Below are 12,924 nucleotides of genomic sequence, written 5' to 3'. Positions count from 1 at the left end.
ACATCCAATCCCATTCCCTGGTAGAGACGATGCCCCCCAATCGAGGTCATTGCAATTTTATACGCGAGAGCTAAGAATTTTCCCGCCAAAAACAGTTTTTCGTAGAATTTTAACTCAGTTGACCATGTACATCGACGGAGGTTCGCCATGTCTTCAATCGCATCGATTATACGTCGTTTAAGCCGAGAACCAATGAAACAAATGCTCACAAAAAAAACGTACCGCGATTTTACCATGAATTGGCTCAATGCCAACCTCATATCGCTGACAAAGGTAAACCAAAAAGTATGAAATAAGAACATAAGTTTGCCCATCACATACAATCACATGCATTTTAAAATGAAAAGAAAACAGGGAAAAAATGAAAGATAAAAATCATTTTTTACTATTGTAGTATTTCCAAAAAAAATCTTGAAAGAACTGTGGAAATAAATCTAAAACTAGGGGTCCAGGGCCACCACCCCCACTTGGGAAGTGGATTACTGTGCTCAACAATCAGTAAAAATGGCAAACCATTAGGAACCAACATGTTTCGGTATTTAGGCCAAAATTGACCTATTTGGGCACAAAAAAAGGTCACAGGATGGCCATCTAAAGTCTGATCGGTCCAATTTTCCTCATGCTGATGGGCCCATCAGAGATAAAAATATACATAAAAGATCAAGACAATTGATGGAAGAAGCTTCAAAATTTCCCTTGAAAACTTCAATATTGTGTAAAAAGTGCTGATTTTGGCGAACAACAATGGCCACCAGTCGACAATCTTGATTCTGATCATCATATTTAATGGCCGAAATGCTCTATTTTCACCAATCTTAACACAAAGATTCATTGAAACCTATCGAGAATTGTAGACTGTATTGCACTTAGAAGAAAATCAGGATGTTTGGTGATCTTATCAAAACCCCCGGTATAAAGATACCATAGGCCTAAGTGTTATGAAAGGGGTACCGTACCAAAAGAAGGCAACATATTTGCCAAACATTTTGGTGATAAAAAATTAATTTTTGGCGCCCTCTTAAGACGTTACGAGACATAAATGAGAACCATAAAAATGTTTCAGAAGCCACTACGAATGAGAGATGTTAAACAGTCACACAAAACGTCATCGAAACATGTGCACTGTAGTTTACAACCAGTAGTTAGAATATTATGAGCATATTTCCGATGACTTTATTTGATTATTGATTAGAATACATACATTGATCATTCTAATGTAAAACTTCGTGTATCTTCAGTAAATATTTTGAAGACTAAATTTTTAGACCTATTTATTAATCCGCAAAAAGTAGTGATCCGCCTCCCACAGGTAAACAGACAAACTATGGTACGGAACGAAATACATTATACAATTATACAATAATATGAAATGGCTGCATTTCAAAATGTCACTTGTTCAAGTTGAACTATATAAAATAAAAGGCAATGAAGACGGGGTAGATTGATTAAAGATTGGTATCCAATACAGGGAAATTTTTAACTTAGGTCTATACCGTTCCGGAAGAAATTTTTTGTTCCGATTTTAGATAATCTGTATTCATGCTGCAATAGTTCCTTGCTGTTCAGCGACAGTGTACGTGTTGTAGTGAGAGAGCAGGCAAATATACAGTAAATTTGTATTATTGTTTTAAACATTTAACGTTCAGCCAGTGTACACATCACGTACAGGCCTACCTGCAATAACTAAAATACGCATTTGACAATAAGCATGTGCACGTGTATATCGGCTTGACGGAGTAGGAGGCCAACGTCCCAGATCAGGGTTTTCACGTAATCAAAACCGGCCATAGTGCTGTTTTTCCCCACTTCAAATGTTATGACCTTGATAAATTTAATAATTGTCATCCGATTTACTTGAACTAAATTTTAAAAAAATAAGCATCTTGTACTGTGTTGAAAATTCCATGTTGATGCGCGGCGTAGTTTGCAAGTTACAAGCTGTTGGACCCGAACCAATTTAAGAATTTTGATTGACAGATTTACACTGAACCACTACATTTATATTAAAGAGGTATTCACAACATGTAGCCCATAGAATGGTCACCTTACTACAAAGACCACATGCGTTGCCATGGTCCAACCAGGGGTGCTGCAAACATGACACAGCTGATTCTTTCCTATCATTCCTAGAGGCAGCAAATTTGATAATGACAAATTATTGCAAGTATATAACCCGTAGATTGACTCACCTAGTGAAAAGTTATACAACATTTACTTAATGACAGCTGACGTTTTGGGGGTATATGCTTTACTTTAATAAACACCAGCCTTATAATCATATCCAAAGTGTCCATGGTGTCCCTGGACCCCTAGTTTCATGAAAAATCCCCGAATACACAAACCTCCATGTCCCATTCACCTATATTACTACACTCTCCATTTTTACACCAGGCACCAGTATTTTCCTCGAAAGTACTTTTCTTGTTATACTAATCATGTGCGTCACTTGATCTGATTAGCATAATTTATATAGTTATCAGAAAAAATTTGAAAGAATTTGATGGTAAAATTCCCTATGATAAAACAAGAGGCCCAAGGGGCACTACGGCCAGCCTGTCAACTTTTCATGAAATGGCAAATTATGCATTCTGTGGGTTATATTTGTCAAAATACACTCCCAGCTCAGAGTCCGGGGCATCCTCCCTCGGCAGGGATTCGAACCTGATGGCATCGCTACACTCAGCCACAGCACAAATCCCTGCCACACTAGACCGGGTGCGCAGGTACATTTGAGCTTTGCCGCACAAAAACCTGCTGCACCTATCAGATCGCTTGTTGTATAATAGCTGAGGTAAATTTCATGCAAGAACTATAAATGGGAAAACCCGGGCTAAAATGAATTAGGATAAATGATTGGCTAATAATGACATCATCTAACATGAAGCTGCGCACTCCGTCTAGCGTGGCATGGTTCCGTACCGTGGCAATCTCGATGCCATCAGGTTCAAATCCCTGCCGGGGAGGATGAGTCCGGGGATACAAATAATTTACACAGTACATTCGTGTTTTCATAAGTAGCACAGATAGAGCTGTCGGGAACAATACCTCAGATCAATCTTTCCCCTGGTCTTGATTTGAATGTGGAATACAATTGAATGGGATTTTCTGAAATTTGCAACCACAATTCTTTATCCAACGGTCGTAGATGTAGGAACTAATCGCGCCGGTTGGCATATTGCACATATGTTTATCAAGTATATATATCAAGTTTTATGATTTCCATGATAAAATGATATGGAAATACTAAGTCATTCTACTATTCAACGCCCCCTGGTGACCATATTGAATAACTAATGACCTTGAAAGGTATTAAGGATCCCTTTCTATAGAATAGCCACCACAAATTGCAATGAGAAATGGCAAACTAGTAAGAAGCTATAGGACTCAGAATTCGGGCAAAAATTGACATTTTTGGGCACAAAGAAGTTCAGAGATCGGCCATCTTTAGTCCGATTATCTTGAGTCCCATCGACCCAATTTTTCTCATGCTGATGGGCCCATGGATATACAAATACATACAAAAGATCAAGATAATTGATTAAAACGTCTTCAAAATTTCCCTCGAAAACTTGAAAAATGTGTAAAAAGTGCTGATTTCGGTGAACAAGAATTTGACAGGGCCAGTTTTTGGGCTGAAGTTGGGTCTAGGGTAGATACATATGTAACCCAAATGTAATGAAATACATTAAAACTTCGTTAATTAGTCCAAAGTGGGCTAAAAGCATGACACAGCAATAAAGGCATTTTTAATTTTATTGAATTTCAATGGTCTTAGATTATCCTTGCTTGCCCATGATTGCCTCTTGCCGAAGCTGATGGTACGGCTAACCAAAGCCTGGCTGCGCTTCATACAGGCCCGTAGCAAGTAGTAAAATGGTGTAGCAGCCATGGGACCAGTTATAGATGCCTTAATTAGAAAAAAAAAAAAAATAACTATACAATTAATAAATGTGACATTTTAATTTAAAAATCATAATTTTCTGGTTTGTTTGGACCAACAAGATTTTTTTGTGCGAAGTTTAATCTATCTAATGTGTGAATATATACTTTCTTGATTGGAAATAATTCCAACGTAGACAATACACTAATTTTATTAATACAGTAGTCTAGTCGTCTGGACGAGAATATTTTGAGCCCTATTTAATTACCCCTTTTAATTCAAGGCTTGTTACTTTTAAAAAATACCTAACAAGTGAACTTAGTGCTTCTACATTGACACATAATACCGTCTGTGCCGATGAAAATCGCACGTCATCGACGATAATATGGGCTACGTCATCCTTGGGCCCTTGATGATTTGCCCTATATATAATGTACAGCGGCCATCTGAAATCTGCCATTAAAAATTATCTTGATCGGCCAAAAATGTACGGCCGTTACGACCCTGACATAAGCTATTATTTCACTTCCCAAGATTTCTTTTGTGGACAGTTTGCTGCTCGGCAGCCACCAGTCTATGTATTTAAGACCATCAGATGCATTGTGTTTAAACTGGCAGGTTCTACCAGTACCAAACATCTGATCGGCTATATATGTAGTGGTTTCTTAGTGGCAACCTGTCCACCCAAGATATCTTAGACCGGTGTAATTAAACCAATAAAGGTTTGCAGGTAGGGTTTGTGTTGGTGTGAGCTTCGGCAGGAGGCAATTAAACCACTGCAAGCGAGGATGCTTTAAGTTAGGGTACTCAACTTAGTAAAGAAATGTACCGGTTACAATAATAGCATTATATATTTGAATCAACATGTATTTTATGTGTAAGTAGATTCACCTACTCTGTCTGTCACACCTGCTCTCTGAGCGAAGTTTTGGTCCGTAAATTCATAAATAACCGATTGATCTACTTCTGCTGCTTTCGCAGAAACCCTCTTGTATATCTGTTGATTATCATTACTATTATAAATTTTCCACTTTCCAGCCAAAATTTTTCATAAAATGTAACTCCTCTCAGATTTGACTACTAACAGCTAATAAACGTAATTTTCAATTATGAAAATATACCTCATTGCTGACCATTTTGAATTTGGGTATTGTTATGTATTATGAATTAATCCCGCGTAATTACTGGGTCTAAACAGCGTATAAGAATGTCGCAAGAATCATCATCCATTGATAAATGTACATCCCGAAAAGCCTACAAATTACTGGACGACCTTGAGCTTCAGACACAACCGTAAATCACGGATTCGGATTTACAATTAGTCTGGATCCGTCATTTCCCCGGAACAATAACTACAGCCAGTGCAATAACTACAGCCAGTTCAGGTTCAAGTTTCAAGGTGCGCAACAAATATCTTATTAATGAAACATGGCGGATGGTTGAAATCATTTTCGGCTAAGATTTATCGCAAGTTTTATGACCTTAATGAATATCACGAAACCATGATCCTTAAAATGAGTCAATTGATTAATTCTATTCATAAATGAATTTACGTTGGCCACATTTCCTGAAGATTTCTGGCCCAAATCAACGTAATATGGACAGAAATGGTAGGAATTTTTTATACCAAATCTTACTTCCGCGTTCACTCGACGACTCGGATCGATGACAATGACAGCAGAGTTCATGTTATTTAAGATGAGAATCCGTTAACTAGGGAATTTCTTTGTAATACATGAGTACATATGTAATATAAACATTATATATATATTTATATATATAAAATGAAGCCTTTTGTCATTGGCAGTCAAAGTCGTAACTTAAGCGCAACTGTCTCAGATGCTGTAAGTACTTGACGTTTCGTGTTGTTTCTTTTTCTAATGCCCTGTTTACAATATATGGATCAGTAATCAGTTGTGCTAACATACATGCAGAATTGAATTCATTGTTATTATGGGATGATTATTCATGGGCGTAAAGAGTCATGCGACATACCTTTGATATGAAGCTCTTGAAAATTTATCAGAGACTTGTTTTGGAGCAAACTGAATAGCCCTTGAAATACCAATGCCACATGACTTAACGGTGTCTATGCTCTGTGAGACAGTAGTAATAGATTTTCACGACAAACGCACGTTTAATTTGGTCTCCCAAAATATCTATCATTAAGTAATTCTTACATTTGATTACACTTAATTACAGGTGGAAAGAGGTCAGATGGCATGAACATGAAAATCTACTGTGGCTGACTGATTGGTGCGAGTAGATCAGGCATTGATGTTTCTAAAATGCTCGTATTATCAGGGGTAGGATATTATCCAAAGATAAATGGTAACTTCACTTTGTTAATCATCAGTTGATTTTGTTGTAATTTTTTGCCTGGATGAATCAACACATCATTCATTTCAAAATCTGTGTTCAGTAATAATTAATTGATTTAATCTAAAAACCAGAGAAAGCATTCTTCAAAAAAGAAGAATCAAGCCGAGGGCCCAGGTGGCTAAAATTCAATTCCTCACTGTCCTATAATGCCAAGTACGATGGAGTTTACACACTGAAAAATGTTAGGCTGTGTAAGTGTAATTTGGATAAGTTGGCAATATAATGACCGGCCTGCCCCGCTGCATCTGAGACATTAACAAGTTAGAATATCTTGCTTCGATGCTTTGATACAGACTCATAAGCAAGATGACCTGCCAAACCAAATCTATTGTTTATTACAATACTTCAATTTCTAAATAAGGATAGGAAACTAGGGGTCCAGGAACACCATGCCCACTTGGGAAGTGCTTTCAAATGCTTAACAATCTAACAATTTCAATTTTCAACACCCCCTGGTGACCATATACAATAACCAATGACCTTGAAACTCACCACAAACATAGAACATGTCAACAGCTATGATTTTTTAATTGATTGTGATAGCAAAATATGCCGCATTACCAATTTAATATGGAAATGCCAAGCTATTTTACTATTCAACACCTCATGGTGACCACATGCAAAACCCAATGACCTTGAAACACACCACAATAATAGAACATGTCATGAACTACAACGTTGCAATCGATCATGGTAACAAAATATGCCTAGGTACCAATCTAATTAGGAAATACTAAGATATTCTTCTATTCAACCCCCCCTGGTGACCACACAGAATAACTAATGTCCTTAAAACTCACCACAATCATAGACAATGTCATGAGCTACATTTTTGCAATTGATTGTGGTTACAAAATATGCATATGTACGGATATAATATAGAAATAATAAGTTATTGTATTATTCAACACCCCCTGGTGGCCATATACAAAAACCAATGACCTTGAAACTCACCAAAATCCTAGAACACGTTATGGCCTACAACTTTCTAATTGATTGTGGTAACAAATTATGCTTAGGTATCAATATAATATGGAACAAGAGATCCACGGATCTAAATATCTCGGGCGCAGAATGTTATCTTTGTAATGTATAGGCCCCACCTGATTGATGCATCTGTAAGCTTTTCCTTGAACACTTCATGGATGTGTAAAATCTGCTGATTTCGGTGAACAACATCATCGAAATCTAATCAGCAATCATCGCGGCAATACACGAGGTTTGGGCCTATTCGATTGTGCGCGCATAATCTTCCGTGAAGTAGCAAATCGATTGAATCTTCTGTTATTTGCATAATGAAATAGATATGGGGAGACGGAATCGATACTACGGCTGTCAAATTAAAAATAAACTTATAAGACGCTCCCATGACTGGGAAATGAGAAACTAGAACCGAGCAGATTAATAGATGAGAAGATTAAAAGACCGGTTTGTCTGCGTCAATCGAATATGCCCTTACATTGATTGACAGCGGGAGCTCAGCCAACCGCAGGGAGCAGTTATTTTACTTCAATGTAGCATTGTACATCGGCCTTCTAGTCGTTTTATGAAACAAAATGCTCCTTGAAATTTCTTTAAAAATAGCCACAAATTCGTCGATTTCTCTTAAATGAACGCGATATTCAAAATTCCATTTCCAACAGATTTTAGCTGCATGATGAAGCTACATTTTGGACATAAACATAGTAGATTGCATGACTTTGTGTCAAAGTTATAACCTCATTTGTTAGCAAAAATTCGATTTTTGGACCCATAACAACATCTCGGGCTTCGCTTCGCCCGAGATAAAAACTTTTTCCCACCTACGAATGAGTACTGATGACATCAAGATGGCCACCAATTGCGCCATAATTGGCCGATCAAAAATACTTCAGGTATAAAACTTCCCATTCCAAATACCCATCACAAATTGCAATGAGAAATGGCAAACCAGTAGGAAGCTACAGAATTCGGGCCAAAATTGACATTTTTTGGCACTAAAAAGGTCATAGGACGGCCATCTTGAGTCCAATCGACCCAATCGATCAAAATTTTTCTTGTGCTGATGGGCCCTTGGGGGATTCAAATATATACGAAAGATCAAGGTAATTGATTGAAGCGTCTTCAAAATTTCCCTCAAAAAATTCAAAAATGTGTAAAAAGTGCTGATTTTGGCGAACAACAATGGCTGCCAGTGGGCCATCTTGATTCTGACAGGGCCAGTTTTTGGGCTGAAGATGTGTCTAGGGTATATACATGTGTAACCCAAATATCAAGACATTACATTGAAGCGTCTTCAAAACTTCCCAAAATAACTGGATTCTGTCTACGGACGGACGGACGCTACGACGGATGAAAAGTGAACGCAATAGCCCGCTGGGACTTAAGTCCCAAGTGGGCTAAAAATTGAACAATAAGTGTGTTTGCATTACGTCTTCAAAACATCTTTCCCGGAAACATTTCTTTTTCTCAGCCACACCTGCCTCGTCATGAGACTTTTTCAAGTTGATGCAACTACCACCAGGGGATCATATCTTCGGTATCCTCAAAGCCATTTTGACTAGACTTGGTACATCAGTACTACTTTTTACGTGGTAGCCCTTATTGATCCACATATCCAGCATAATTTTGACCCAGGTTGCGCTTCTTGGAAATAGTCATATGTTATAGATGGATTAGAATTATTTCGATGAAATCTTTGTACGCCTCCCAGTGGAACATATAAACCAGGAAGAAAGACACTCTAAATATTTGGATGGATATATGAAAGCTGTGGGTACTGGAGTGTGTATTGGGTAGTGTAGTGTGATCTGTGTGCATTTGTGGCCAGCACACAGATCACATTGTTCAATGGGGTTTGGTCCAGGACTCGCGAGATTTTCAACAACACGGAAGTAACGTGTAATAAATGATGACTTGAATTGCATGAATACCTAACACCCCTCATTATTGTGGGAACACTAAACGTTCGGCACTGACTAAAAATTGGTAATAAAATTTTAGAAATGGCCAGAATTTTAACTTAGGTTCTATCTCATTTTTATTTTACAATTGCCATTGGTATAATTTTTTTTCAACGGCCGTTAAGGCTTCATGTTTCGTCTGCAATTCACTGCAAATAGTTATGCAACTACGCACATTTCAGTGTTCTTGGCTGCTGTACACTCAATCGGCACCATTCGTGACTAGCTTCACTGCGGAATTATCATTAATTAATATCGCCATATCACATCATCAACTTACATTGTGCCTTAAAACCCTAACAGCCGAAATAATTGAAATGTACACACGATTTCTATCATTGAAAATTGAGAGAGTGGCCATGTTTGTGTTTGCTGCTTCGCGTAAATCCCGCACGGTAGCGCAACCGGGCGGAGTGGGGCCGATACGTCCAGTTAGGCAGAAACACGTTATTGCTGCTATGCAGCTATATTTTAAAAGTCGTTTTTGTTTTCATTTATAAGCAATAGTTAACTCAGCGATAGTTCACGTGTTATGCTGAAAAAACTGCTCTGCGGACGTTCGGAAACGTTGCTATGAAGTCATCACCTATTCATTAGCATCTCAAAATTCCATAGGTGGGGCCACGTGACAGGCCGCAAAAGCCATTTTTCAGCATACAAAAACCAAATTTGGCCCAAGGCTCTCGACAGATTCAAGATGGCACCTCCGTAAAATAACCAATACACTAGTTAGGCCTATAGAGTTAACTATGCAGGAGAGAAGGCCTAGTAGGGGAGTGACAAGTCGGTCTGGCAAATCACAATATCAGATGGGGACTACAATTCACATATGAAATTAACGTCCAATAACCATTAAAAAAAAAACAAAATCACTAACGGTACCATCACTCCCCTCTCTTGCTCTTACTGTCACTGCTGCTGCAATCAGTCTTCATCGATGCAGTGGGTAGGTATCTTCAACTGACTTTCTTCTTCTATGACATCACCAACGCCGCTGCGTCACGATGTGATGTACAACTACAAGGGACCTCCAATTTGTAATGTATGTGATGTACAAACTGACTTTAGACCATTTAATATCAGCGACAACAAGATAACACCGACGCTGACATTTTCTGATGCTAATTAGTATGACCGCCGATGCCGCGACAGGGCCCAATGGACCGGACCAATTCAATTCAATATAAAAAAAGGTGTACAATAAATAAATAAACCCTATTGAATATCCGTAGTATTGATATCCGCGAACAAATCAGCAAACAAAACGAATATTATCACAGAATGTTTAAAAGGAACTGCGTTGTATAACAGTTTCGAGATTCTCGGAGCCTTCCTTCTTTATTTATTTATGAAATGACGTCACAAACTTCCAGATTTCGGTCTGAATACGTTAAATACTGATTCACAGTCTACATACGCCTTTTACCCGTTATTCGGGTGTATGTGCCGTGATTGGCAATTGCTATTTACGCCGGAGTTATCTTTAAGTAGTTTTAAGTATAAAATAGGAAGCACAGCACGCCCATTATATTACTATCAGAGTTTAATATTTCGTTTAAAAGCTGTTAGTAGTCGAATCTGATAGAAGATGAATTTCATGAGTGGAAAATATGTTAAATTAATAATCAGCAGGAATACAATAGGGTTCTAATAATAATCACGGTTATATCAATATGGTTTTCTCTGAAGAAACAGAAAACCCTGATGATAATAACAATAGGCTTTTTTGTGATAAAGTAGGAAACCCTAATAATGTGAATCTCCTGGTGTTTTTGGGGATTACAACAAAATACAACACACAATTTAACTCACTTACAATACATGTACATGTGAATGGTTGGTCTCCATTCCTGGATAACTTGTAAGTAGATAATGATTGATTTATTCAAAGGAGTAGAATGAGTAGATATAGGGAGTTTCACAGTTTACATAGCTGGAGTATTTAGATTACACACCACAATTTCAGAGCATTAACGAAATAACACGTTCAAGACAGCCTTCAGTTATTCCATTGTACATGTATTTATATACAAGCTACAGCAGCATCCAAGCGGCATAAATTTAATGAGACATTACACACTGTGAGAGGAGCAGAAAACCTTAATGATATTATTTAACTGGATTAAAAACTTGACTATATCTCCTAAATGTTTCAACATAGCATGTTCTAACATGCATGAGATTGTACAGAAGTGAAATGAAATAGTATCATTCAATGATTTTGATTGATTGATGGTGGAAACTCTTGAAGGCTGCCCTTAACAAAAGATTTTTGATTTAATCCAATGCACAGACCTTTCCATAACACTGTGATGACCACTTGGATGTATCAAGTTATTTACCTGTGATTTTCGCTCTGTTTCTATCTCCAGAGGTACCATTATTTCAGTGACATCACAAGCTCGAAGTGGAGCTGGAGCCCTACTCATCTGTTCAACAGTTAACGATCTAAAACATTCCAAATTGAGGGAAAAATAAATCATGCTGAGAGATATATGTATCAATTTATGCGATTGCCGGTGGTCAAATTGCTGAATTCCTGAATATCAAAGTCATCGTGAGGTAAAAAAAGAATCATACTAACTTTGTCAAATTATCATCAAATAAACAATCTATACTATCGTAGTCTATCGGATATATTGGCACCATTTGACAACGGTAGTGCATATTGAACAAGATTAGTGGTGACAAATACATTTTAATTTGGAAGCAATCTGACCTTGACTCAGATATGTATTATGAATCTAAATAGTTAGGGATAGGAAACTATAAACACAACATTATTTTAGAACAGTCTAAATTTGGTCCATCTCCAATTAAGAACTGACCAAACATTCACACTAATGAAAAGTCCGTTTCAAATTTGCCTGGCCATTTGAGACTGGACAAACTTTGCCCGATTTAAAAGACCAATCAAAGAACATTCTAAAATTTGGTACAGATTATTTGTGTGTGTATGGACGGATATTAAATGCAACGCTTGCATGGACTTTTAAGGGCGAATTAATCTTAGAGTGGCCTACCGATCAATGGGTTTCTTCTTTTTGTATGGACTTGGAACCCAAACATAATACTTTGAGGATGCAAATGTATCCTTCCAAGACTTTTGCAAATCATCTAAGTCAAAGAATTCATGAACTTCAATTTGTTTCAAGACTTGAGGTGGAAGCACTCGTTTTTCAGGTAATTCAATTGATTCCTGGGTGACAGATCTGAATGCAGACTTGGAGGCTTGACTTAGTGTGGCTGGAGTTGTGTAGGGTGCATCTGTGCCAAGACGCCTGAAAGAAAAAACATCAATTTATACAAAATGTAATGGCTGAATCTTGTCTGAAAATTACCAAATAATGACAGAATAACAGAAAAAAAAGAAAAACATTGCTGCAAAGCATCAATAATGGGTTTTCTGCCCTGCATTCTGCCATGCATTACAAAGGGAATCATTATAGAAAATCAAAATATTGTGTGATAGACAGGGTCCATCTGAATCCGTATTTCTATGTTATCGAGTCCGGATACCGAAATATAGTGTAACTGTGGAGACCGGAAGAAGCTCTCTCCGGTGTGAACAAAACCGAGGCAAGTCAACTACTATCTATTGTTCCTGTTCAATCTATCGTGATATATTCCTTTAAAGGATTCATTTGTGCTCTATTGTCATACACACAACAGAGGCATTATTACTATTTCAATGGTGGCAGCTGTCTGGGATACGAAAAA

The 12,924-nt window shown here is 37.6% G+C and overlaps 1 protein-coding gene across 4 annotated transcripts in view; it reads right to left on the bottom strand.

The window, feature by feature from the left end:
- Window positions 1-12,924, bottom strand: part of LOC141908785 (uncharacterized) — a 122,111-nt gene that overhangs the window by 74,105 nt on the left and 35,082 nt on the right. For all 4 annotated transcript variants that reach the window (XM_074798989.1, XM_074798987.1, XM_074798990.1 and 1 more), the window contains exons 4-5: window positions 12,228-12,485; window positions 11,547-11,652 (exon numbers count right to left, since the gene is read on the bottom strand). In XM_074798989.1, coding sequence (XP_074655090.1) covers window positions 11,547-11,652; window positions 12,228-12,485 — 364 coding nt within the window. The remainder of the gene's footprint in view (window positions 1-11,546; window positions 11,653-12,227; window positions 12,486-12,924) is intronic.

This window comes from Tubulanus polymorphus, chromosome 7 (assembly GCF_964204645.1).
Source record: "Tubulanus polymorphus chromosome 7, tnTubPoly1.2, whole genome shotgun sequence".
Classification (NCBI taxonomy): domain Eukaryota; kingdom Metazoa; phylum Nemertea; class Palaeonemertea; order Tubulaniformes; family Tubulanidae; genus Tubulanus; species Tubulanus polymorphus.
Note: the sequence above shows the minus strand (reverse complement) of the source record. Positions and strands in the feature narration are given on the sequence as shown.